Source organism: Anneissia japonica, unplaced genomic scaffold (assembly GCF_011630105.1).
Source record: "Anneissia japonica isolate Jap-2015-1 unplaced genomic scaffold, ASM1163010v1 scaffold993_len1110182_cov180, whole genome shotgun sequence".
In the NCBI taxonomy this organism is placed as follows: domain Eukaryota; kingdom Metazoa; phylum Echinodermata; class Crinoidea; order Comatulida; family Comatulidae; genus Anneissia; species Anneissia japonica.
In genome coordinates, this window is record NW_022749760.1 from 887,741 (window position 1) to 915,457 (window position 27,717).

The window sequence follows — 27,717 nt, forward strand, 5'->3', positions numbered from 1 at the left end:
CCAGGGCAAAAAAGTCCAATGTAAACATCTTTCTGAGAGGGTACATGTGCATCGCCTAACTTTTCGCAGAATGTGTCCATGATTAGATTTAACCCCAGTCCAGGTAAAAAATCTCTGTACTTAAAAAGCTACGTTCACATCAAGCCCAGATTCCGGACAAAAAATCGTGAGTTGTTACGTTTTTATGAACGCTGCGTTCACATCCCACACAGAACACTGTTATCTGTATGCGTTTGATTGGTTCAAATCAACCAAGCTTGTTGCTGATTGGTTTAACAAAAAAAAACGTATGATTTCACGATACAGATTTATCGTTACAGATCAGAAGTCCAGATTGGAAATCATACGAATTTGATGTGAACGACCCTATTCTCTACCACTCAACCCATTTTTCATGATGCTTTGTCCGGGCACCAGACCGGATCCGGGTTTGGTGTGAACGTAGCTTTAATCCAAATGTGAACAGTAGTACATTGGACAAAGGTCTTAATCAAAATTATCCAATGCAAACATGCCTTAAGCCCAATATCAGACTTAGGTTTTATAACGCAATGAGAACACTGACATGTAACTGAATGGGATCCAAGTTTAGAAAATAAATAAAATAATAAAAATTCCTAATTCATATACATTTAAATCATCATCATTTATAGTGGTCTTGTGGCTAATTTTTTTGTGATAAAATGCTGAATATAATAGTTCGCTACTGGAATATTCAAGTACAGCCTCCGTGCAAATTGGTCCCACGTTCAAGTACAATATTAAGCGCGAAATTGCTCTTTGATATATTTAGCAAAAATATTATCAAACATTTTTTTTTTTTTACCACCAACTTGATTAAAATTATGTCCACATTTTTCCTCAACATTTCAAAAAAATATTTTCACAAATATCAATATTTTTTTCCTCAAATTTCATAAAAATATACATATGCCAAAATAATGCTATATAACAATTATGGTTTTATTGTTTGTGCATCCAGTCAGCCACCCGTCCATCCATCCATGCAGCATATTATTCATGGTTGACCAGCGTATTATATTTTTATACTCTGCATAGCATCACAGATATGTATTTCCGACAAGACCAAGCATGAGACAAGCATTTACTTGAAAGTCCTTTTATTGCCAAACCTATAAAGAAAAATAAATTGACGGTAAATATCTGCATATTATTTGCTAACTTAAGATTTAGGATAAAGGAGGTTATTTCAAAACAATACTCAGTGATTCAAAATTTAAATAGTGTCTGTGTGAATGCGTCACTTGGTAAGATTAGCTCATATGATTTAGCACAAATCTGTGTGCATGTTTTTTTTATCTAGTCTTTAATTCATTATGTGAATACGACAGTGATCTTGGTAGGAATATCTCGGGGAAAGTCTTTGTAAATTTTAGCACTCTTCTTTGAGTTTGTTGAGTGAACTGGGTATACTGACTAGTTTACACTGAAGGACCGATGATGGTGAATAATAACAACAATAGTAGACTTATATAGCGCACCATGATGAGCCCTCTATGTGCTTCCCATTATCATTAACCCGGTCATTAGATTAAACACGTATGGAACACAAACTCAGGTCCCCGGAGAAGTATTCCATAACGTTGCAGCAGCTAATCAATATATTTTGGCACTTAAGTTATCGGCTTTTTTGCATGAAGCGCTATGTAAGACCGACATATTATTATTATTATTATTTAACCCTACCAAGTACCGACTTATACTCCTGGGTGGAGAGAAGCAATGCTGATAAAGTGCCTTGCTCAAGGACACAAGTAGAATGCGCAGCAATGGATTGAAACCTCGACCTCGAGGTTCGGAAACCAAATTGTTCCTGCTTGCACTAAACCACAGAAATTGTCAAGTTGAAGAAAATGCTTATGACGTCACACAGTTATTGCCAATACCTACCTTAACGGTATTATCTACAGCACCAGAGAAAAGACGCCCTCTAGACACAGCAAGACATGTGACACTACCTTGGTGACGAATCAGAGCCTGCTGGCATGTTTTATTCTCCATGTTCCATACCTATATATAAAATAAATCAATGTCTCTTAATGAATTATATGATAATGGCAATGAGAGGGGTATGGTTTGTGCAGTAAAGATGGAGATAGTTGTTGAAAAACTTACATTAAACTCCATTTGACTTACCCTCAGTGATCGATCATAAGAAGCACTAAAGACACGCGTACTGCCTGGCGCGCTGATAACTGCAAGTGCGTACACTGTACCGACGTGTCCTGTTAAAGTTTCCACTTGTTCGTGAGATTTTCGGTCCCATACGTGAATACAGTTTTCGTAGGTTCCCGCAATGATGTGCTCGTTCGTGAGTGTGATAGAATACACGGAACCTCCTGAGGTTTCCAAGACATTTGTCACTTCCAAACTACTCAAGTTCCAAATCTGAAATGAAAGTCATGGGAATATGTCACAAATTATGTCCTGTGGTTGCTGTGGGAAGCCATTTGATACAGGGTGCTCCTAGTTTACCTAATAGACCGTTCTGGAGTGCCAATCAAACTTAAAAACTGACCAATGAGGAAAAGGCTTGGAATATGCGCATGTCTCCCAAGCACATGTGCTGACCCACAAACACATGTGTGTATGTATGTTTTTACATTTTTAAGTAACCTTAGCAACAATACCCAGGGACTGGCCTTAGTGGAAAGATCAAATGTGTCAACAAGTGTCACTTATTGAATGATCACTCTAATCACTGTTATGTTCTGACGTGTCCCATTTTTAGTTTTCTAAATATTTTTGAATGAATTGCCAAAGAAAAACAATCCGTCAGAGTTAATATTGCTGTGGAATTTTCTCCATAAAAATGCTTAAAAAAAAAAAACTCTCCTTGGTTTTACTTTTTCTCTACTCATATGGTGTTCCCCTAGTGTTGATTAGAAGTTCCGTTTTTAAATTTAAGAGGCACTTTAATAATAATAGTAATAATTAACAATAAAAATTATTTATTGAATCTTAAGGCCAACTCAGACAACATCGTCTGACACAACCCAATGTGATTTATCTTCGAGGACAGTCTTTATGTTGACGTGAGAATGTTAAACATATTTAATATTCGACAACGCAACTGTCCCTGAAGCAGACCTGTTGCGCCTGCATTTACTTTGGTTTAACACCCACAGATATGTGTGTCAACAAATCAAGTCAGTCTGTGTTGTACAGTGCTTAGTTGCTTAGTCTCAGAATGCACTGCAGTAATTGTAAGCTTTTAGTTTCACTTCAGTAGAAATTGTGAAAAAGTAAAATAATATGCCGTAAAACCTCGAATTGAAGCCCTGGGCTAATTTTGCAAACTAAAGAGGGGGCTTCAATTCAAGATGGGCTTCATCTCAAGATTAAGCCCACTGGGCATCAATTCAAGGTTTTACGGTAACAGATCAATGTTGTTACATTAATTTTGTTACCTTAATTGTTTGGAAAGATCCACTGTATAGATGTTCTTGGGTGGCAACGAGGGCACGCACCCAATGGTTCAAGCCACTTAATTCCTTTTTCAGTTCATGGGTGTGTGCATCCCATACCTATTCCACAAAAAAAACAACACATGGTCAATGACATGGCGTATTAAGAAAAAAACGGTGCAAGACCATTTAATCAGAGTGTAATTATCACAAAACTAAAATACGCTAGAATTGGCAAGGCCATATTATTAGAAGACAGGATAATGAATCTATTTAGGACACCAAACTGGAAGCCACATAAATACCAGAGACAGCGAGGCAGACGATCTGTATGTCAGAAATGAAATCCAATCCATATGGCAGACTTATGAATGATTTCCACATAAATGTTTGCCGCCACTGTTCAGAATGCAGCCTGAGAGCATTTTGAAGGCTTACTTTACTTTATAATGTGTTATTTTGGATTTAAAATTGTGAATTTCCAGTATGAAACACAAATCAAGGATAACCCAGTACATCTATTGTGTGGTGTGTGCAAAATGCACATGGGACCAACCACTAACGTCTCATCAAAAAGACGATGCGCTATTGCAACTTGTATTTCGGTGCTCCAATCGGTCCCAGATGGAAAAAGTCCACATCAGGGAAGCCTGGTATAATGAGCTGTCTTAATCCATTCAACTGTATTCTCATGTGCATAGCGACACCCGTAGTCAGCCGACAAATTGGAGGGAATGAGTTTAGGGGAATGAACTATAAGTAAGATGTTTTTTTATTTCCAAATACACGTCGTTACCTTGATAACTTTGAGTGAGCCACTGAAAAGCATATTGTTTGCGCTGACTAGCGTGCACACAGCATTGTCGTGAGCTGCAATTGTCTTTTCATGTTCCAATGTATCAATATTCCATACCTACATTACAAACGAAAAAAAAAAAAAATGTTCAAACAATTATTATACAAATAAATCTATCAGGAGGAATTTTTTCAACACGTTAGTTCTCAGAAATATTCACATGGTGTGCCACAAATTTATACTATTGAAATAGGCAAATTAAAATGACTTTATTTATTAGATTGTTACAAAAGAATATTATACTTACATTTATAGTCTGGTCTGATGAACCACTGTACAATTTGTTACTACAATGAAAACAAAAAATAAGAGTATGATAAAAGAAATATCGAATGTAACTGCTTTTACATTTTTGTAAAGTTATGTTGAAACAACCATATTTAAAATTGGTATACAATTGGATAATGCTCAATATTCAAATACTTCTGATAGGCAACAATTCTCCTTTTCTGTGTTATATTTTTTAATGAATTTCATTTTATCCTGAGTGGCATATATCAAAGAGCACTGTTTTCACACACAAACCAATACACATAAAAACAAAAATAGGTCCAAGCTCATAAGATTGTTACTTAAATATTATAGTTTCAGTGCACTTTGTTTACTCTGCAACAAATGGTGCAATACAAAAAAAAACCATTACATTACAGGAAGAAATAGCTAATCAAAATATAACTTGATTTCATCTATAAAGTGGATTTTAATTGGTAACTAACCCATGGGTACAGAGAGCCAGTACAATCCCTGTATGTCCTTCCATTGTCTTGTGGCAGGTATAACTTGGACGGGTATCCCAGACTTTAATAGTCTTATCTGAAGAGCCACTGAACAGATAATCGCCATGCACACATAAGCACCAGACCGGGCCTTGATGACCAACAAACGTACCTTTACACCGGTATAGCTGTTGCGGCTCTGCAAGACATAAACAGCATAAATAATGGAAACTAGAACACCAAGACCATCAACAACAACTACAACAAAATTTATTGTTGTTTTAGTTAAGCCTGGTTTCTTAAAAATCGCTACCCTGTCGCCACAGCATTTTTCAGTGCAATCATTGTGTTCACAGCAGTCGTCTACACAATCTGAAAGGCTCCCCGATTCGATTGACCAATGAGCATCACTGAAAGCTGTCGGCAATAACGTTTAGCGATTGTATAGAAACCAAGCTTTAGTCTTCTTGATAATTAATGTTTATTGCTCTATTTTTTAAGTAATCTTTAATATTGTATATAGCATTCTTTTTGGTAGCCTTCATCTATTGTATGTTGTATTTTATCTTAGCAGGACCATATTGAAAACAGCGTTACCCTCCATCTCATCTGTGTATGTTATCAATGATTACAGAATCGCATGAGGTAAGACTGAATTGATTTTGTATTCATGCAATGAAACAATACAAAAAAGTACTAGCACAAGATAGGGGGCGCCCTATTTACGAACACCTTTTATATTCATTTGAAAGGACAACGTCTAGTTTGTGGTAGTAATTTTTTTGAGATTGGAATTGCATTCAAATGAAATCCTGAGAGTTGGACCTCTTGCAATTTTATACTCTTTATGTTATCCTGCATAAATATGTTTTAGAAATTTAAAAAAAAAAACAGCATGGCCATGTATAGTATTTATCTACCAATTAAAGTTTCAAAGCGCTTTCAGGTATGTGCTAAAATTAGAGATGTATCTTTATAGATGGCCAGATGGATGCTCATTCCACTGTTAAGAATGGAATTTATTACTTGTATTCATTTATTGAGAGCAGTTGGTGCATGCGATAGTGGCTCAGGGTTATATTATTGAGGTCTAGGCTTTGAATCTTTGACTGTGCATTTTGATCATTTATTTAAGCAAGGAAATTTCTTCATATTATCTCCACCATAGTGGGTACCTGGTAGGTCTTAATAACTATCACCGATTCCATATGCAATAGTGTTCCATCTTGTTGATTTGAGGATATGTTCCATATGTATTTGATCACAGAGGCATAATTTCCATGGTTGGAGGGATAATACATAAGATCCAGATTATTGCAATATGAGCTATATAAATAGCATATTACTGTTATCATATTTATTATATTTTGAGCCTGCTATTCTTGTCCTCCATTGGTCGTCTTAACATCATTGTGAATGACATTGGAGTCTGGAATATGTGGATCATCCCTCTGCCTAGCAGAGAAACAAGCCAAGTCATCACAAAATGTGAATGATGTAAAGGATGTATCATGTATATGATGATTGTGAAAGATGTTTTAGCATTACTGAAAGATGTCCTACCATCGTTAAATCTTCCGATGATGTAAGCTATCTCATGGTTAATTGTGCTAAACTTCCTTCTATTATCAAGCATTTCACTTGACATCTCGCGCTGGTTTTCATCAAGATCCTCTGCAAGAGAAAATTACATAAATTAGGAAAATACAGTATTATTAAGTGAAATTAACATATTTTTTGGTTCTAGATTTATCTAGTTTGAAAGTCCTGGTCTTTTGGGTTACACAGCAGGGTATCTAAACTTTCTGGGTCCCTGAGTCCTGGGGTAGTGTCTAAGGGGGGGGGGGGGTGTCATAATCTTGGTTACTTAGGGTTGGAATATGTTAGTTATTTTGCTTACCTACTAATTTCTCCATTCGGCTTTGGTTTTCATCCAGGTAGCCTAAAAAGCAAAAGAAAACATTATTGGTTTCACTGAATTCAAAATAATTTCACAATAATTATTCATTTTTTAAAACTAGAAATAAATCAACCTTGTCACACCTGTTATCTAAAAATCCTTGATCTGACATCATATCAACTTAAAGCAGGTATAATTTAATACACTGCATCAAACTATAAACATACCATGACTGAATGTCATATATTGTAAAATATACAAATATAACAGAGCAGGAAATGTTTTATATAATTTTAAATTTATTTGATAATACTGTACAGTATATTAATAAAAGAAATCTCATTTAAAAGTGACTGAATCAACAATTTACACAATGGAATGTTCTAAAAAGACAAAATATTTGGCTTGCTGAGTAGCAAGAGGATTTGACTACGGCCGAGATTGAAAGTTAAGCGCCAGTAATATTGTATGTTTTTTCAAAGGAGTAATTCATAAGTTTTAGAAAAACGTTTTCCATAACACAGACAGCATTCTTTCAAAAGTCAATCTGAAATCATAATTATTTTTTTTATTTGATAATTTGAGATTGGTAATATCAGTGAAACAAGATTATTACATTGGAATATATTACAGCATGGATCTGGATGTAATCTGTATGAATTAGGATTGCTTTTCTTAGAAGCACGTTCATATCATTACACCTTGACTCATTCCTTTTTCATTTCCTTTCACCTGTTGTGGCTATGTTTATATTTTCATTCCTGCCATTTTATTCTAATTTGGGTCAACAAGATTTAATTGACCAATACGTATTTGAGGAATTTTTATCGTCAGAAAACTACGTCTTATGTATAATAACTGTTTATAATCATGTGATTTGTAAAATAATTATGATTAAAAACACCTAAAGGAAAATGCGTTTCAACATGAAAGCTAAAGAGCATATACCAGTTTTACCAGCAAGAAGTACAACCCAACAGTAATTGGCAGCTGCCGGCAGTTGCATATCTAGGATTTTTGTAATGGGAGGTCTGATTGTGGGGGAGGGGGGAAAGGGCATAAAGGTTGAGTGAGGGGAACTAGGTCGCAAAACAAGTTGACGTGAGGTGATTTTCAACTTCTTGAGCATGATTTCTTTGCTTCTGATATTTTCAATGGAGGATGACCAAAGGGTGCACCCCTAGATACGCCACTGATAATTGGGTGTCTTGGGTTCGAATCCTAATGAAGGCAATATGTTTTTATCACTGATGGGGGTTTCTATATACTTATTGTGCTTTTGAACTGTATCTGTCATAAGCATATTAAATTTACGACACAGATTCTATTGAAAAAGAAAATTTACTGTGGCGCCCTCAGTTACACACACTCAAGTATATTTGTAAATGGCAACGAGTAAAACAATGCCTGACAGCTGTCCGAATCATGATTGTGAAAGCGATATACATCACACACACCTGTGTGTCTACAATTGATTACTATCGCGTGCAATTTCATTCCAGTGAAAAGTTTCACAAATGTCCAACTCCGCTGGCACCTCTAAAATTAGAACTTTCTTCCACCGGTTCACTTAGGCTTTACGGATTGGCAGGCGCTACTAGACCGTTTAATTTAGTTAATGCGGAAAACAAACTTGTTATACTTACTAATTTTCATTTCCAGGGACTTCTCCAGCCGGTCAACCCTTTCAGAGAGTTTGCCGAGCATTGAACGTAGAAAGCCTATCTCCTGGTCTTTCTGTCTAATTGTCAACTGCAAGTCACGCATCTTGTCATCAGAGTTCTGCAGAAAGTTTTTGATGCTGTCGTAGTAGCAGGTTTGGAGGTGGGCGGAGACTTCTTCCAACGTGCCTACGTACGGACATCCATACTTACTATGGTCACACTTGCACAGGTTGCAAGACTTCATGTGCAATTCTAAATCCTGGAAGTAAATAAATAATAAAATTAATATTCTATGAAATATGAATAGTAGAAATTTATTCAGCTTATCAAAAATATTTGCGTAAATAGATTCAGGAATCTTTTTTTTTTATTTGACATCTTATTGCAACGTTTAATGTATTTCCCTTTACCCTCCTGCAAGTGGCGAATCTCATTTGCTGTTGGTTTCGGTATTGAAATAAATAAATAAATAAATAAATAAATGAATAGATAAAACCCATCGGCGTGCTTACTGCACAGGTCAATGGCCGATGGCTATCGGTTTCTTTAGGAAATCGCAACACAGATTAGAAGATCAAAGTTGTAGTTTTAGATTACAACAAATATTTAATCTGAGTTTCTGTTTTCCATGTGTGAGTGAACTTATAATCCACGCTAACACCTTCAACCACCTAAGGCATCACATACTCTCAAATTGTCAATATCATGATACGTGAAAGAACCGAAAGCTTACGTGCACTCAGGTAAATTCTTCCTGAGGGGTCGAAGTTACTGCTCTGTCCACCTGTGACTTGTGATTGTTATGATACATTGTGCAGTATTCTAGGCCAGATCTAAAAATACAATACTTCTACCCAAGTCCCTAACCATTCCATACAATATGGAGTCCAAAATTAGTAACTTCTTGAGTCCAAGCTAATTGAACTTTGGAAACCCAATGGCAATTGTTGACTGTTATTTTCATTTACCTATGGTAACTACAGAAGATAGGATGCGTCATATATAGAAGTGAAAGGTAAATTGTTTATATTGATTGATATGTGTGGTGATAGGGACTTGTGGGGTGGATAGCCTTTGGGAGTGGTGAACTGTGAGATAATATCAATGTTTCCAAGTTATAACATTTGTGTATATTGTCTGTCACAGCCTTCCACTGAGTGGTTAAAATAGGACACTAGATCTTGCGCTGCTGTATTGTGTTAGAATTGATATCAAACACCAGAAGCAAAAGTAATACAAGGGGAGGTTATAACAGTTAATTTTCAACTAATATTTAAGTGAAAGAGTATGAACGAGTGTACAAGTCATCAATCAATACTTAACAGTTTTAGTAAGTTCTGATATCTTATTTATTAATCTATCTTTATATTATGTCTTTAGGTACAGACACTCCTTTGTATATAGGGATGTCCATTCCTCTATATCCTCTGTACATATGAGTGAAAAAATAATAACAATATTGATGTTTTGAATCAGAGAAATCAAATAGCTGTCTCTTATACACATCTAGATGTGTATAAGAGACAGATATACATCACACACACCTGTGTGTCTACAATTGATTATTTGAAAAATGTAAAGTTAAAGAATTTAATGAACTGTGAGTATCTATGGAAGATTTTGTTCCTAAAATGATAATACCAACTTAAACTTACCATCTTTAAAATTGTTGGGCAGTTAGGATTATTTGGGCAGTTCATTGGTGCAAAACCACAATTGGCTTCATGAGTACTGAATAGAGAGAAAAAACAAACATGTTGAGAAGCCAATCTAGTAATTTAATACAGCATTGAGTAGTCCCAGAAAATTATGTTACACTAGGAAGGAAGAAACAATTTGTATAGTACATTTGGTCATTAAACTGGAGTTCTTTACAAAAAACCCCTTAAAGTACAATCACCTGTGTGCCCCATTTGCAATCCAAGCCACAAATACAGAAGAACCCCTCCTATTAAGGGGACACTCCTATTAAAGTGACACTTTTTCGGCCAACAAATGAAGGAAGGTACATATCCTTTAACACTATGGCTAACTATATTCAAGGAACACCCCTATTAAGGGGACACTTTATCGGCCAAGAAATAAACAAAGGCACATATATTTTAACACTCTATATTTAAGAAACACCTCTATTAAGGGATGCCTTTTGGTCTCAATAGTGTCACCTTAATAGGGGTTCTACTGTAAATGGAACAATAAAGAACATACACATTTATAGATATAGTTTGTGCTGAGATAATTAACATTAAGAAAAAATTTCAATATTGAAATTGCTTTGCATTTTTAGCTTTCATATGGAAATTAGAATGAAAAATATATATGAATATTTATATCTTTATACAACCAATTATTTAATTAAAAGATTTATATAGTCCAAGATATGTAAATCCACAAGCATTAAATTGTTTTGATATGGTTTTATTAGAACTTAATATTACTTTTACTTTTGAATGAGCTATTCGATACTAAATAATTCACACTTTCAAGGTTATTTCCAGATTTCACCACATATCTTTCAGTGAACATCAAATACACCACAGAACAATTTCAGTTCAATCACGAGAAAAAACAAACAAGAAAAACATTGCATATAATTACCATGTAATAAGAAACACATGAAATGGAGATGGTAAATGCTAGCGGGAAGTAGGTACCTCTGGCAAGATTTCCTAATATTTATTAATTACCTCCTAAATAGGAGCGAGGAAGGGTTATTAAATTAACGTGCTTGATGCCGATTCCTATCCCAGATTACCAATGTTCTTTTGAACGCAGTACTTGGGATCATGTGAATTTTGCGTTCACAATTCCCACAGGATCACAGAAGGGGTTTTTCGGAAGAACGTGCTGTAAGATAAGGTTTCCAAAAACATGGCACAAGAGATTACTTTCACTTAATAAGGGGGGTTTAAAGTTTATGTGACGGTGAAAATCGCTCATCCAGAACGTTCCGCAACAGCTGGCACTCAAGGGCTCTTTCAGAATCGTCGGGCAAAAAAAGTTCCTAAGTAGAAAGTGCGAATAATCACTTTATCAATTTCCATATCAGCTACTAAGACTTTAACATAAATGATGCAGAACAGATTTGAGCAAAAAAAAAATTAAAAATTGGTGGCGTATCACTTACCTCTTTTCGCTTACACGCATGGTCATGGGACACCCTTCAGGATCAACTTCGTAATCACCGGATATTCCACTCGATGACAGCTTACAACCGTATTTGCAATGGACGTATAATTCACTGATCTGTTCGTTAACGGCAATGTTAGCAACAACAACAGCTAGCTTGCTATTATCCACTGGACATTTTTCTGAAGAAATGGAAGGAAAATGGAATAAAAATAATTAATATATATGGTGTCGAAGATTATTTATTCCTCAAATTATTCTAACATCAAGACCCTGTCAGCTGTAATCTACCTTTACTATTACTACACAATTTGTATATATTTGTCTTCTCCATTTGTCTGTCTTGTTTTCTCTTTCCTTTCCTCTTCTGTCTTCTATTTTTTTTTAATGAGATTTTAAATAACTTTTCCAAATTATATGAATCAAAACAAATTTTCACCATGAAACTTTCATTAACATTCAACTTAATTTTTGTTTATCTCCACTGATATTTATATTGGTTCATACAAAAGTATTAATTAGGCATTGCCTGTAATTATCACCTTTGTCATTTCAATTGATTTTAATTACTCTGATTTTTGAACATTTTATAACATTACATAAGAGTTTATTGTTATATGATTTCATTCACACAATGGTGGTTTCTCCAAAGGCTGAATGTGAATAATATAAACAAAATAAAAAAAATAATAAAATCTTTATTGTTACTTTTGATGATGTTATTAGCTTTAATGGTAACATTCCACTCGATCATAAACATGACAGGAGTCAGATAATATAGTAACTTCCTAGCTATTATATTTAATAGTCAGTATTCAAGTATTAGGTCACATGACCTTACAACAAATCAAATGACATGCGGTGACTATAACTTCTGCTTGTTTCATAAATCAAAGTTTAGGTTAGCACGGTATGTGTAATATATACTGCCCTCACATAGAAATGCTTACTTGAACATTACATTTGTTAGAGAATCTATTCATATATTTGGACTATGATTTTTTTAGAATATGATTTTTTCTTTAATGCATCTTTCCACACAATCTGACAATTTTAGTTTTGAAAATTGATTATGGAAATTTATGCCCAGTACATTTCTCTCTAAATCCACCAATCACAACCCTTCGATCATGTCACCTGCTTGCAGGCAACACCTGCTCATCAGTTCTCACTTTCAGTCAAATCCTTTCCAAATAATTTACAGAAACACATTTGCACTTTTCAAAACAAAAAAATATGAAAAATATACTAAGAAAGAGAAAGCTGTCTTCATGAAAGACAGGCAAAATTGAACCAGGCCTAAGTTAATCCCACGGCAGGGCTCAGCTGTCCCGTCATCAGATCTCGTAAATGACTCAAAGGACAGCGAACATATTAAAATTCCTACAATGTCGAAAAGTATTTTCTTCAAAATCTTTGAAGTTTATAGACATGCAAATTTCCAAGCAGACATCTTGACAGGATTGTTAAAATTATTGATACGTGTAATTTTGTAAAAGTCCTGCTGTTTATAATTGTAGTTATTGAAAGGATCAATATTTTATTTCAGATTGCTGTCACATGATTTTTATAATCAATCAATCAAAAAAGAAGAATGACACTTGAAAAGTACAAGACTTTGTGTAATACTACTAAATCTATTTCTACAAACAGAATGATCATTAACAAAATCAAATGTATATATCTGACAGATGAATAGATATTACAGTTATAAAGTCCCCTTTCAAACAGCATTACCAATATATTCCAGAATATTATATTAGAAATATGATTCTTCTATTTAATTATTTATTCAACTACATTTTAAGTGGGCAGCATTTTAGTATGGATGATAAGAAGGGGTCCACTTAAACAAATCAACGACAAAACAGCATAAAAGTATAACATCACAACAAGTAGCAAGAAGTAACATTCTCTATCAGAAAGATTAATACCACTAGGCCATCTTAGAGGCTAGAAATTTAATATCAAAATATTCTTGAATTGGTTGGTAAAAACTGTTGTATAATTATCCATAATCTTATACAGAAGATATTTCTCATATATTACACATTGCAGTCATTTGTACCAATTAAAAAAAAAACAATCTGTTTTTTATGCATGGGATTTTCCCACTGATGGATATCAACTGAAGAAGTTACTAAGAAGAATTGGACTAGACACATACTGAGAGAAAGAAGTGACAAAAATATGTTTCACAGTTATAACGTGTTTAGTGTAGGGAGAAAGATATTTTTATTTAGTACAGTTTATGAACCACATATTGTATATTGGCTGAAATAGGAGAGTAGAGTGCACATAAATGTGATAGCCTAAGACTTTTTTAAGTCTCCATAGATTTAAGACCGCATTTATAGGGCATTTTGTATTAAACTGATATGTACTGTATCTTGGTGGCAAATCACCAGAAAAAAAAACCCTGCAGCATAGCTACAAAAGCATTTTCTCTCTGATATTCGCTTGTTCCTAAATTTCAATATGTACACAGATTAACAGAAAGTCAAAAAGAAAAAAAAGCCTTTTGACATAATTGCTATGCTAAACACATACAACATGCATAAATGAAGAAAATATCTTACCGTTATGGCGGGAGTTCACACACTGTCTACAGTACGTATGCTGTAAGAGAAACATAAGACTTATCATTTCAAACGCCCGTCAGAGAGTAACTTCATACTGGTACGTGAACGCTGGATACGTACTACTACCAGAATTAACGAATGAAGGCCTGGTACTCCACCTTCAAAGGCAATACACTCTGTTTAAACAAAACTACAACCTGACTCATCGATTTTGATAGGTCTTACCGGAACCATTAGCTCACAACAACGAATCATCAACTTTACTCGCCCGCTCATCATAAATGCACGCAACACTTTAATCATTTAGTTACGGTTTAAACAATTTGTACTTTTTATGCTAATTAACTAGGTAGAAGCTCCAATCGGAAGTTGGCATTTTGTGGGATGTAACTGTTTGTTGTCCAGCGATTTACCTGGAAGGGTTCGCGCAACGCTGTTTTAATTGAATTAACAGCGGGTTGGTACAAGACAGATACCATCGCTCATTAGGATATTGAATTGGTCCTGTTACTTTGATCAAAGTAATTACTCACTAATATAATTAGTCTCGATTCTCTTAATCATTTTAGGTTCTTGCAGTAGGATTGAGGAACAAATTTTGAAGACTTCCTCTAAGAATTTGATGTTTACTCTAGATTACTAGCTTTTGTCTCTCAATCAATGATTCAATGATAGAGGGAGGGGTGTAGAGTTCATATATAGTGTGTGTGTGTCAAAAAATAGAAGGAGGGGCACACAAAATTCACAGGTGTGCTTAGAATCAGGAAAGGATAAGTCACAGATGTGCTAGGAATGGAGGATGGGGTACATAATTCACAGGTGTTAAAGTAGTAATGTAAAAAGAATGTAGTACTTTTAACAAAACCCAGCCTTGGAACTTGAAGCAAGACAGAATTTACAAACTCAATGAAGCATCACTAGTCCCATTTAATATAGCAATTCACTATATTAAAACAAACTTAGGTAAAAGTAAAACTAAGCCTGTATCTATGGTAAAATTTAAAATAAAACAATAGTTAAACATAGTCAAACAAATAATAAAACTGCAACAACATCAACACAATGATTAAAAGTGGGTATCTAAAACCTTTTATTTTAGTATGAAATTGAAAAAAAAAAACCAATAAATGTTTAAAAAATGCAAGTACTTCACGTGAAATACTGCTATAGTTTTGGAAACAGTTATCAGAGGTTAAATTTAACCTATTAAGTTTCTAAGAGTAGTGAGATTTATAACTTGTTCAAGTGTCTAAAACCTGAAATGAAAAATTATCCTAATAATAAAGAAAGGAAGATGGTGCAATAAATTAACACAATAATCCACTCAGGAAATACTGTTATTCTCACAAATAATTATATTCAATCATTTAGTTTGAAAGCTAATTTGCAATGAAATATTTACCTGAAGATTTTTAAAGGGTGGGGCACTAAATTCTTTGTTTAAAAAAATTATTTCCTTCCGGTTATTATTGAAGTAATAGGTGCGAAAAAATTGATTGATTATCAAGGTGATGCATAGTTTTAATGAATTTGTAAATGAAGATGATAATTAAACTAATTAAAGATCGTTTCCGAATGAACTTTTAATGGAAATTATTTATATGAGGAAATTTTTTACAATATTTTATGACGGAAGTCAGGTGAAATTATGTAGCAGTTGTTGTTTATGACTTTTGTGGTTATACACTAAAATCTGGCATGGCACCAGAAAGACAGAAAAAAACAAAGAACAATGAAAATAACAACAAACAACAATAACAATAATATTAGTGATCTGGGTGTAGCATACCATATATGGCATTCAACCATGATAGTTTTCTCAAATTGAGGTACCAACAAAATTTAATAGTTTAATTGCTTATTTTTTTTAATTAAATAAGTTAAGACTAGAAAATATTTTTCTTGCTAATGAACAGATTGATAAATAATGTTTTCATATTTCTTTATACAGAGCAGTACTTACATTTGGCTGGAAATCAGTTTAAGGATTTTCAAGTAAAATTTCAGAAAATCTGTGAACTCTTTAATTATTTCAATGCTATCTTATTGGAACAAGATCCATCAATGTATAATTGTTTATTTTAAGGGTTTTAAGATTTGAATATTTTAAGATTTTGAACTTGACAATAATGAAGTGTTACAATCCTGTAATAACTTAGTAGATGTAAACTATCCATCATATACATTGTCATATCAAGGTAACCAGCCAGTAAACATTAATCTCCAGGCTATAGTAAATTAAATAAAAAATGTGACTCAAAATGTAATAGTTTTCTTCAAATTCCTTCAATTTCTCTAATTTTCCTTAAAATTATCTATAAATAGTTTTATGGAAATTTGATTGATACCAGAAGGAAACTCTTTCAAGATTTTGAACTTGAGAAGGATAATGTCAGTCACACACCTACGAAATGTTTGTGACTGTGATGTCTAAACACATACATACTGTACCTACAGACACAACCCCAGAGACAATATTACACAGACCCTCACACATCCCCACCACACAGGTACACAGATAGCGAAAATGACACTGTCCTTTACTAGATGCTATGTACAGTATAGAAGCAATAATGATTCATTTGCTTTTATGCTTTCTGCTTTGTTAGTTTTCTTTATATTATTAGAATATTTCATGGTTATATTTCTTTTTGTTCACCAAAAGTACATAGAGAGGCAACTTTATTGTATTATGCGCTATATAAGAATTTTATTATTATTATTACTATTATTATTATTATTATTATTATTATTATTATTATTATTATTAAGTGTACTGCATTTTTAACACATTAATGGAACATGTTGAACATAGGCAAACTGAATTAAAATGTCTACTAAAATGTAGTGTGCTAACTTGTATTTCACAGGAAAAGCAGTCTGATCAAATAAAACCATGGAACATGCATGCCTCTACGGTTCAGCGCACGCACCCGGTTTCATAAAACCAATATTTAACCAAACAGAATTATGCTCCTCTTAGAAATTAATGAAATATTATTACTTTGGGAACATTTTGAGGGTAAAAAGTGCCAAATCATAACCTTTCTGAATACTGGGTAATTCTTTAACTAGTTTTTGTCTAGACCAGAAGTAGAATCTTATTGATTAAGTTAATTATGGTTTGGAGCTTCTCTTATCAACTTGAATTGTCCTTTACCCATTTGCATGCATTAACTACTCAATTCTTGATACTCAAAACTTTAATTCAAGTCTAAAAACCCTATTGCAGGTTACACTTCTAGTTTGACTGGAATTAGTTGCAAAATTATCTTTTATCTCTTTTTATATTGTGAATTGTATGTTTTATATGTATGTATATGCAAACAATGGATGAGAATAAAGTTTGAATCTTGAATCTTTTTAACAATTTAAATTAAAACATTTAAAAGAATTTTAAAGTAATCTTTAAACTACATGAATCAAACTCACTTGTTTTTAATTTCAAATTAATATTTTCATGTTTGTTAAAATGTTAGTTGAAGTTAATTTTATTGCTGTTATAAACTGTGGAATAAATTGATTTATTATATTAAAATGAATTTGATTATAATTAATATATTTTGAACTTTTCACCAGGTCACGATCATTAAGCATTGGGTGTGGCAAGTAGTGACATCATTCCTCAACATGCTACCATGACAACTTGAAAAACAACCTGCTTGACGAGCCCTACTTAGTGCAAAATAAGTGAACAGCTGGCCCGCACTCGTGTAAGCCACTCTATAAAAACTCCTCCAGATCGCTCAGCCTGCCTTCATTACACATACGATGATAACATCAAGGGTAGGCTGGCGTGTACAGATTAGATCTTCTGATGTGTTATTGTGTCATATGAAAGTGACACTGTAGGCCTGCATTTTTGCCAAGGATGGGGCACGCATTAAGTAAGGCTGACAGATGCCAGCCCAGCCCAAATGACTAGGGTTACGGAGAGCTAGGCCCATGGCCAGTCAGATCTCTCAGGGGGGAAGAGCACTTCCCTTTCCTAAACACTGTAGGTCAGTTGCGATAGCTTGTGGGTCAAATAAAATATCATTATGACATGTGTTGTCATGGTGATGGGTATAATGACTGACAGGTAAACTCCTTTGTTGTCTGTCTCCTTACATTAACTTGGAGACGATTGACATTATCTTATTTTTTTGCCATGAAATTTAAATATTAATAAGAGTAATACGAATAATAATAATCATCAATTATCTTTTTTACTATATTAGTTTAAGAACATGTCTATTTGGAAACTCAATATCTGTATTATATCATAGTGAATGAAGATTTTATGAATTTGAAAACAAGAGCTTAAATGACTCCCATATCTGACTGACCTAAAACAATTTTTACCCACAAAAGTCAGCAGAATGTGACAGAATTGCATACAGAAGAACTATCATTTTGTACCACGTTTACAAATACTTTTGAGAAACTTAATTTATACTTTATTTTATAACTGTTTTATCCAATTTCCCCATATCAATTTATCAAATTTTGTTTTTGTGCAATGCAATTCCGTATCATTTATAATTATTTACTTATTTAAAAAAAAAAAAAATTCTTTTGTATTTTGGAAAAAAAGATTTGGAAATAAATTACGCTATTTATAATGGTGTGGTTTTAATCTAAACTTCTTCCTTGTTTTACACAATTAAGTTGTCTAAAATAATTTTATTTAATTATTTGACCATCAAAATGTATACGAAATAAAAAACTCACAAGAAAATAAAGTATTAGAACCAGGTCATGGACGGCTAATGCAAAGGAATGACTATGTCTCACAAGAGTTAGTTGTCCGCTTTCTTTCATAGAAAAGTAATAAATGTATGGAATACACAATAACTATACACATTATGAATAGCTTCTAAATCCAAAAATATATAATATCACAAAGAATTATATAAATTTTTAACATAGATAGCAAGTTATGTCTCAACTTTATTATGCACATTTTATAAATTACTATCTTGATGTAATATGATAATGCATAAATTGTATCTGTTACTGTTATATCGTTTTTAATAGCCATTTTTTAATTTTTTCTCTTTAGTTTATTTTAATTTGCACATTTCTAGCGCATAGAGACTATGTATTTTGCGCTTTACAAATCCAAATTATTAATATTATTATTATTTTGATGTATATTTTATCTACATGAAACCAATCTTTTTTTTATATATATAAAATTTCAATGACATGAAAATGTACTCACTGCTATTTCCATATTGAATGAATAAAACTTAATCTGAATCTTCACAATCTTAAAGCATTATTTATTCATTCATTTTATTTATTAAGCTAAAGTTTTCTTAGTGGATATAACATTATGTATTTTAACTTTATAGGCCTTATATTTTAACGTAACCTTGTGTAATGATTTTGATAATATGAAATGTAACATAAAATGTAAAGATTAGTATTAAAATGAAATGTTTTGTAATATAAAATGCACTGAAAATTTAGACATGGAAAAAAGAGTGCTGAGTGTAACGGGGATGACTAAAAGACAAATGGGAATGGCTACAAAAAAACAAATTTTTGTCTTACTAATATTACATTAATATAGAAAAAGGAAAACTAGAGAGTTTGGCCACTGTGAGACGACAAAAGATGGCCTAGCGCTATACAATATTGAGGAAGACGTGTTAGGAAAGTGAAGGAAATGTAGGCAAGGGGAGAGGAAGGGTCGATGACATACAAAATAAAGAATGGCAGACTAGTCTAGCCTAGGAAATGTAGGTATGGGAGAGCAAGCAATGACATCAAGACAAAGAAGTGCACAGACTAGGCTAGCCTAGGAAATGTAGGCAGGGGAGAGGAAGAGTCGATGGCATACAAGATAAAGAATGGCACGGACAATAATTCATAAAATAAATATTTTTTATCTCTCCTACTGTACTGAGATTATCATTCAAAGCAAATTATTTTATAGTACATTTTTTGTTTTCTTTAAACAGACCGAAAAAATATACTTGATCACATCTCCATTATGCAATCAAAATTATTTTATTATCAATTGTATATTTCAAAGCATCCATTTGTTCTGCAATAAATTGATATTAAATCATGAATCTTGATTTATAAACAGAAGCATAGGACAAAATTCATCCCAATCAAACAGTAGGAAGTTTACTTTAAATTAGGAACAAATTCCTTTGCATATTTTTGATGTAAAAGTTGTTTCGTTCCCAACTGATGAAGACGTATCAGTCCACCTCTTCTTACGAACTGACGCTTCATAATGTTGTGCTCACTCAACTGTGACACAGATTTCCGAGGCACTCATCAACATTGACACCAGGCCGTTATTCTATCTACCATTCTATCTACAGGTCCACGTAAAAGCCAAAGCCAAATGCAAGTATATCTTTGCTGCATTTGGTCAAAAGGAAGTCAGATAAGCCTATGCTCGTTCGTAAGTTGTACTTTTAGTTTTCATCAGTGGAGGCTTGTAAAAGGCCAATGATCTACAATGCGAATGAAAGATTAACCGTTTTCCCCCATAAACATATCCAAAATAAGACTCAATCGGTAAAACATAGCCTGCAGATATATGTATTTTATAATTTTGAAAATTAGATTAAAGAAAAACTGCCGAGTCAAGTGGCAGCCACATTAATTGCAAGAAATATGAAAGTTTGATATGTTAGTTATGAATTAACTATTAAAAAATAAAAATTACTATGGTGAGTATTAATAAATTTATAATAAATGTACAAATCAGCAAATAAGTAATAATCTAATAAGCTGGTCAATGAGAATAACAGCAATATTAAAGCACTTTACTTAAGCATTAGAGTCATCCACTATGGTACTGAATTTCTTTTTTCATTTGCACTCAAATGAACTCTTGTTGGATTTTATAATTTTGTTGCTTTTTTAAATGGACTTGTTTTTTATCTACAGTGTTCAATTTCATTGTTTTATGCACTTAAACACACTTTCATCAATATTTAAATAAACATTTAGGAGATGAAATAATCATGAGGCAGAACACACTGATGATTGGCCATTTTAATTTATATCAGAAGGTTTGGTAGCTTCTTTCATTGTATGTAAGTTTATTCTGCAAAATGTTACATATTTTCTGAAGGTGTCCTTGTAATTTTGCAACTCATATGATAAACGCAAAAGTTTATGCTGAACAATCACAGCTTGCAAAAATGATATGTTTATTGAATTTAAAAAGTTATCGAAATACAGGAGAAAATAACACAATTTATCCACAGGCGATCACAAAAGCAGGTGCAAAATATGTAAATGAAGGTTGTAACAAACAGGTGAAAATGACACCTGTAAATTGTATTGTAAAACTACTAGCAACAGGAAAGTTTAGGTAGGCCAACTAATACTAATTCTTTCTATATTAAAAGGAGATATTAAAAAGGAATAAAACTCACCCCACATTGTGTGATGACCGGGTCCTTAAACACTTTTCGGCATAGCATACAGAACAATTTGCGATTCGGTGCCTCGGTGAAAACCAGTACCTCTGGCTGTAGGGAAGAATATATAAACATAGTGAGTCTTTCTCTAACAGTTCCCAGTGAATGTTCCAACGCGTCTTGCACGACAACTAAACACCTGCCAACGATACCCATCAAGTTTTGCTTAAAGTTTCACTTTGGCGTCTAAACGGTGACTTTTTAACGATGCCCGTTGATTTTATCTCCAAAGCTTCTAGTCACTGACTGAACAAACACACACATGATTATTATAGAGTTGATACTTTCTGATGGTTTTTTTCAAAATTAAAAATTTTCCCCGTGGAGAATCTACAAGGCCATCATCGGCTACATAGCCACCTTCTGTTCAGATTCATCCAAGTTGTGGTTTACAAGTTTTCTTAATTCATGACAAGATGGCTAATAAAACCAAATAAGACATATCGATTGCTTTATTCCCTTATGTGTAGTTACATGCAATTAGAAGGAGAAACACAAAAGGAAACATCTTTATTAACTTTTGACTTCTTCGTGATAAATGCGTACGTATCAAGACTGATCAAACGTAAACATTCACTAATTCATTTAAAATGAACGATATGACATAAGCATATTGATAAGTTAGAATGTTGCAATTTCAATCACGATGGTACCAAATTTAAAAGTGAAGACTATATGGCATTTAAAACAAAAAGAAATAATTTGGGGTAAAATGAAAACCACATTATTTGTTATTATGTACTTCGAAGTATACAAATATGTGTGTATGTGTGTATATACATATATATATAAATATATATAAATTTTAAAAGGCAAATGGGAAAAACCAATAAAACAGCAAACGGCCACATAATGCAAAACTATTTAAAATTAAAACGGAACAGTAGAGAAAATCCGATCAGAATGACAAAATAAACTAAGCATCCACTGGAAGGAATCCCAATAAGGGGATAACAATAAAAAGAAAGAAAAATTAAAATGTTATAATTCATGCAGATAAAAAACGAGGCGGCTAGCAGAGAAAATGAGGGGCACAAAAAGCAAGATAAACAATAATGTACAATAGATTAAAAAAAGTTTTGTTATAAGTTTTTTATTTACATTTTTTATTTTATTTTATATAGTTTGATAAAAAAAATCACGCAAAACAAGCTGAATTTCTTATAAATACATATTTATATTTATAACATTTAAAAACACATATGAATATACATATAAATATAAATAATAAACATTTATATTTATATAAATAAATATATAATATTAAACTACTCTATATCTTTATTTTCCATGAAATTCACGTTTTAACTGACATTGGCTATCAACACAATTGGACATGAGGTACAACAGAAGACATTTGAGGTGAAGGGTCAGAAGTATACAGATTGCAGACACTGGTACGTAGCACTACTGACTTCCTACTGTGCTAAATTATAAAGACAGGTCCATATATTTTAAAGCTGGACCAGAAATAAATCAGATATAAATAGTGGATAGATGACTTAAACGAGTCTTATAAAAAATGAAATTGTATTGTTGAAGGTAAACAGTGATAGTAATAGGATGGTTATATGCTTTAAATTTATACAAATAGGAAGAAATATACATCTTATTCTTGGAGCTTTCAAAGCAGCGGCGGGCGTAATAAAAATAAAGTAAACCTTTTCTGAAATTTTCATTTTTCATGGCGGCAGGTGCTAAATAAGGTATTAAAAAAATCTTGCCTTACAGAACTGTAAAACCTCAAGGAAATAGAAGATGTTGCAAAATAGAATTTGAAAGTATTGCATTAAAGATGACCTATTAGCAATTAGGCCTATTTTGGTTTTATCGTAAGCATATCGACCTTAGAAATACAAGAGATAATGAACGACCCAACATATCCCCCGAAGGCTTTTTACTTTGATTACATCCGGAATGAAACTTTGTACATTGCGCTACCGCTTCAGAAACTCATTTGCGCAAACTTAATCTCAATTTTTAATCAAATGTGAAGAGATATATTTTTAAGACTGAGAAAACCAAAAAATTGAAATTCAATATTTGAATTCATATATTTAAAAGAAATTTTAGCTTCAACTCAAAATTAAATAAAACATGTTTCTCTCACAAAGTAACAATATTAAAATAATACCTACACTCGATAGACCCATAAATTGGTTGTAAAAACAGAGATTCTGCAAATCATATTATTTTTATGTAGTTTCTATTATTGACAGAAAGAAATATAAATAGTGAGCACACACCAACCATCCACTCACACTTTTAACTAATGAGGATATTAAATATTGATACAAAAAAAAGTAACATTAGTTCATGAGAACTATGTTGCCCATAGTAAAAAAATGTTGAATAAGAAAGTTCATTCGCACTGCATCATACAGATACCCTAATCTGCAAATATATAGGATAAAATAATAATACTTCAAAGAATGCTAGTAAAAAATTGGATGAAAGACTGATTAAGTATAGACAATAAAAACCATGAAAATCTTGGTTTTTTTTAATTTACAAAATACAAGTTTTTTAGCTAATGATATTATAGACTTAAACATCCTATATTTATTTAGTACATTGCCTGCTAAGTTTACCGAGAATAACAAATTTTCAAGCTGATTTTTTTTCAAATAATGAAGATATCAAGAATTAGGTACTCACTTCAATATCCTTATTCAACATAATCTCAGAAAAAGGAGGCATTTTGAAAACGCAAGACAACAAAAAGCAAAAGCGTTAAGTGTGGGGTTTATCAAACCCGGTATCAAAGTTGGCTTCCACAGTAATGCCAAATACACACTAAACCCGCTAAGCACTCAAAACTCAGGCCACAAAGTAAAATGTTAATTTGCACAACTGCCACTAATGTACCACGCGCTCACATTCCGTTACATCATCACGCAGCATTTCCTGGTGAACTCATACTGACCTTTAAACCCAGAGACTCTAAAGTTTCAGCAGCGCAGGCATCAAACACGAGCATGGCTAACATCCTTCCTCACGATACTAGAGTTTAGCAGAATGCGGTTTGCTTTGCACGCAAATTGAAAACATGCTGTTTACGTAGGAAGCTCGACAATCAATGATGCTCTTATCACTACAGCAGCCAAAAGAAAATTCAGTTTATCAAAATCGCGCGAACCCCCTGATCAACTATCCATACTGATGCAATCACTTATACTAAGATTCAGTGAAAAAAAAAACCTGCATCAGTTTTGTGATCAATGTCACAAGTCCTCCGGTACTTTCGATCTTGGAGTATTACGTAGATCGTTCATTAAGTAATTCTTTAAAACATAATTGCTTTCAATTTGACAGTAAGTTGTTCACCAAAAAACTTCCCTATGGGAATAACCCATCGGTTAGATACATAATTACTACAGTGATTAAAATCTTGGAATCTTCAAACAGTTATGATATTTTTTATGAGCCTATCACTTTATATGAACTTTATTCCCAATCTATTAAATTTATCTACTAAAAACTTCCAATACAACTATAGACATTATACAAAACACAAACCTACACACAGTTATTTTAAGTGGAAGACATGGAAGTTGTGTATATATCGCAGTGTCTGGATTTCTTTAAACTTCTGAGGGCATTCTTTAATTGATTACTTTGAAAAGTGCAAATATGGAAGGAACTGGAAATGAATTAAAACAGCAAAGTTGTAAAATGAATAACTATTGTTGATTTAAAACAAGTAAGTAAAATTTAATAGACAGCCTTGAAAATTAATTTAATTCCTTCCATTTTTAACTATCTTCCTCCATATTTATTTAAATTTGTTTGCATTTGGAGATTTTTTTCCATCTATGCTTGACCATTTCACTTCCTTTCTGTTTATCATCTGCAATCCATCTTTCATATAACCTCGCCCCCTATCTTCCTACATGTTCAATCAAAATAAGATTTTCAGCAATTTTCAACTAAAAGTTGTTTTGGTATAATTAGTAACTGGTTAATCCATTTTTTAATTTGAAATCACCTCACATCTCCAAGACCCCACCCACATACATACAAAAAATATTAAAATATTAAAGTTTATATTCTAAAGAAACTCATATTTTTTTCATAAACAAATACATTTTTCCCATATTTAAAAAAAACCCAACTTTTGACATATCTAATCGCTGTTAAATTGGAACATTAATTTCTACAATATACATGGTTTTCAATACATTCTGATTGTAATCTTAAATTACACTGTAACAAATCGTTAAAAGACAGCTTTCTTCTTATAGCAAATCAATGGAACCTGTAAACGTTGCTATTATGGTCTATGCAATGACAAGGACTAAAATTACACCCTAGGGCTTAACAAGCACTTTGTAAAATTGAACAGTTATCTACAAACTGTGTTTAAAGTAATTGATAAGTGGATTTTGAAAGACCCTTGGGAGAGGAAAGGGAACAATATTTCCCCCCTTTAAAGTCAAGCAAAAATTATCTCAAGCCTCTGATATTACCTAACAGCTGTATTTAAAGCATGATGTTGAATTTACTTGACTGCTGGAAGATTGGCCAGCAGGGTTCTCGGTTTCCTCTTGTTTTAAGTTATCTACTATAAACATATAATACCAAACCAGTCGATTAGAACAGTTTTCTAGTTTTGCATGACTTGGCATAAAACCTATTCTTCAACAGAAGGTTCGCATCAAATGCTAAAGGCATTTCAACATTTTATGCGATGAATAATTTTTTTTATCTTGATAGTAAACAGTGCAATCATGCAGACCATATGAATTAACACGTTCATTACAGTTCATAAAAATTTGTTTCCGTTTTTTCAAATGTTGACACCTTTCAGCAACTAGAAAATTACACAGCATTTCAAGTAATAAAGTAAAATTGAGGAGTTTCACACCTACAGTTACCACTTGTACCTGGACTATGTACAATTGTGACCAGGCAACGCATGATGAGGCAAAATACAGATATGATTGACACCTATCACTGCTACTGGTCTTACTCATGATTGACATAAGCTTTGATTTAAAGAAGACAGTTGTCGTCATAAAGTATACAGGTTTGAAACTGACAGTGTCATGTGTGAATAGTTACACGTCCAGTATAAAATTTGATGGTCGGTGGTACTGCAGATGTTATAGTTTACTAAAGTGCTAAGCTCCAATGTGTTTGATCCTAAACAATGGACCTTTAAGGAATGTCAATCAAACTTAACAACTGAGCAGTCAGACCTGGGCCAGGAATACGTGCATTGTCTCTAAACTCGTGTTGTCCCACAAACGAACGTGTTTGCATATGTTTTCACGCACTTGTTTTATTGGACCTTGGCAACAATATCTAAGGGGTGGTGCTTAGAGGAAAGATCCATTGAAGATTTGGCTGAGCACAACCGGATGGAGGTTAGCCAAGGAATCCACCTGCGCTCTGTGAGTGTACTTGATGACGAAGCTCCGTCGTCTGTTGATTGATTGATTGGGTGGATAGCCCACGAAAGCTTAGAAGACGACTTATTTCCAGTGGGGTCCTTCTGGTGGTGATCGGGCAGACTAAGCAGATTGCCATGGAAAATGATGTCACATGCACAGACTGATCTCGAAGGAGGAGTGTTGGCCGACTCTTGACGTAGTATGTGCCTGGCTTCACCTGCACTTGCTTGAAAAATGGCCACTCTAAAGGCATGACGAGAGAGCTCATAAGATTTAGTAAACATGAATTTGAAAGTTTGACTTCTTTAATATGCAAATAAGATTACTTTGAAAACCTAAGGATCCACTGATTATACGCAAATAGAATATGAGTAGGGTGACTCCCAAAAATGACAGACGCGAGGCCATAATTGATACTATGTTTTGTTGTTTATTAGAACATTGTAAAGGTCATTGGCAGGTCTTTAAAAATATCTGTTCATTAGATTCTTGTGAATTACAACATTATTTGAGGGCATGAATTTTTGGTGTTTTGTTCCCTTACACTTAATAAGTCACGTCCTACTACAATTGGCCAAGTAAATAAATAAGTATATATATATACATA

At 33.1% G+C, this 27,717-nt stretch overlaps 1 protein-coding gene across 7 annotated transcripts in view; it reads right to left on the minus strand.

The window, feature by feature from the left end:
- Window positions 1-27,717, minus strand: part of LOC117121174 (E3 ubiquitin-protein ligase TRAF7-like) — a 102,129-nt gene continuing 74,412 nt past the window's right edge. For all 7 annotated transcript variants that reach the window (XM_033266286.1, XM_033266288.1, XM_033266285.1 and 4 more), the window contains 14 exons: window positions 21,670-21,765; window positions 14,273-14,312; window positions 11,692-11,875; window positions 10,220-10,295; window positions 8,547-8,823; window positions 6,901-6,942; window positions 6,564-6,674; window positions 5,001-5,199; window positions 4,532-4,571; window positions 4,225-4,341; window positions 3,432-3,548; window positions 2,158-2,409; window positions 1,912-2,031; window positions 1-1,133 (listed from right to left, as the gene is read on the minus strand). In XM_033266286.1, coding sequence (XP_033122177.1) covers window positions 1,122-1,133; window positions 1,912-2,031; window positions 2,158-2,409; window positions 3,432-3,548; window positions 4,225-4,341; window positions 4,532-4,571; window positions 5,001-5,199; window positions 6,564-6,674; window positions 6,901-6,942; window positions 8,547-8,823; window positions 10,220-10,295; window positions 11,692-11,875; window positions 14,273-14,312; window positions 21,670-21,765 — 1,683 coding nt within the window. In that variant the 3' untranslated portion in view covers window positions 1-1,121. The remainder of the gene's footprint in view (window positions 1,134-1,911; window positions 2,032-2,157; window positions 2,410-3,431; window positions 3,549-4,224; window positions 4,342-4,531; window positions 4,572-5,000; window positions 5,200-6,563; window positions 6,675-6,900; window positions 6,943-8,546; window positions 8,824-10,219; window positions 10,296-11,691; window positions 11,876-14,272; window positions 14,313-21,669; window positions 21,766-27,717) is intronic.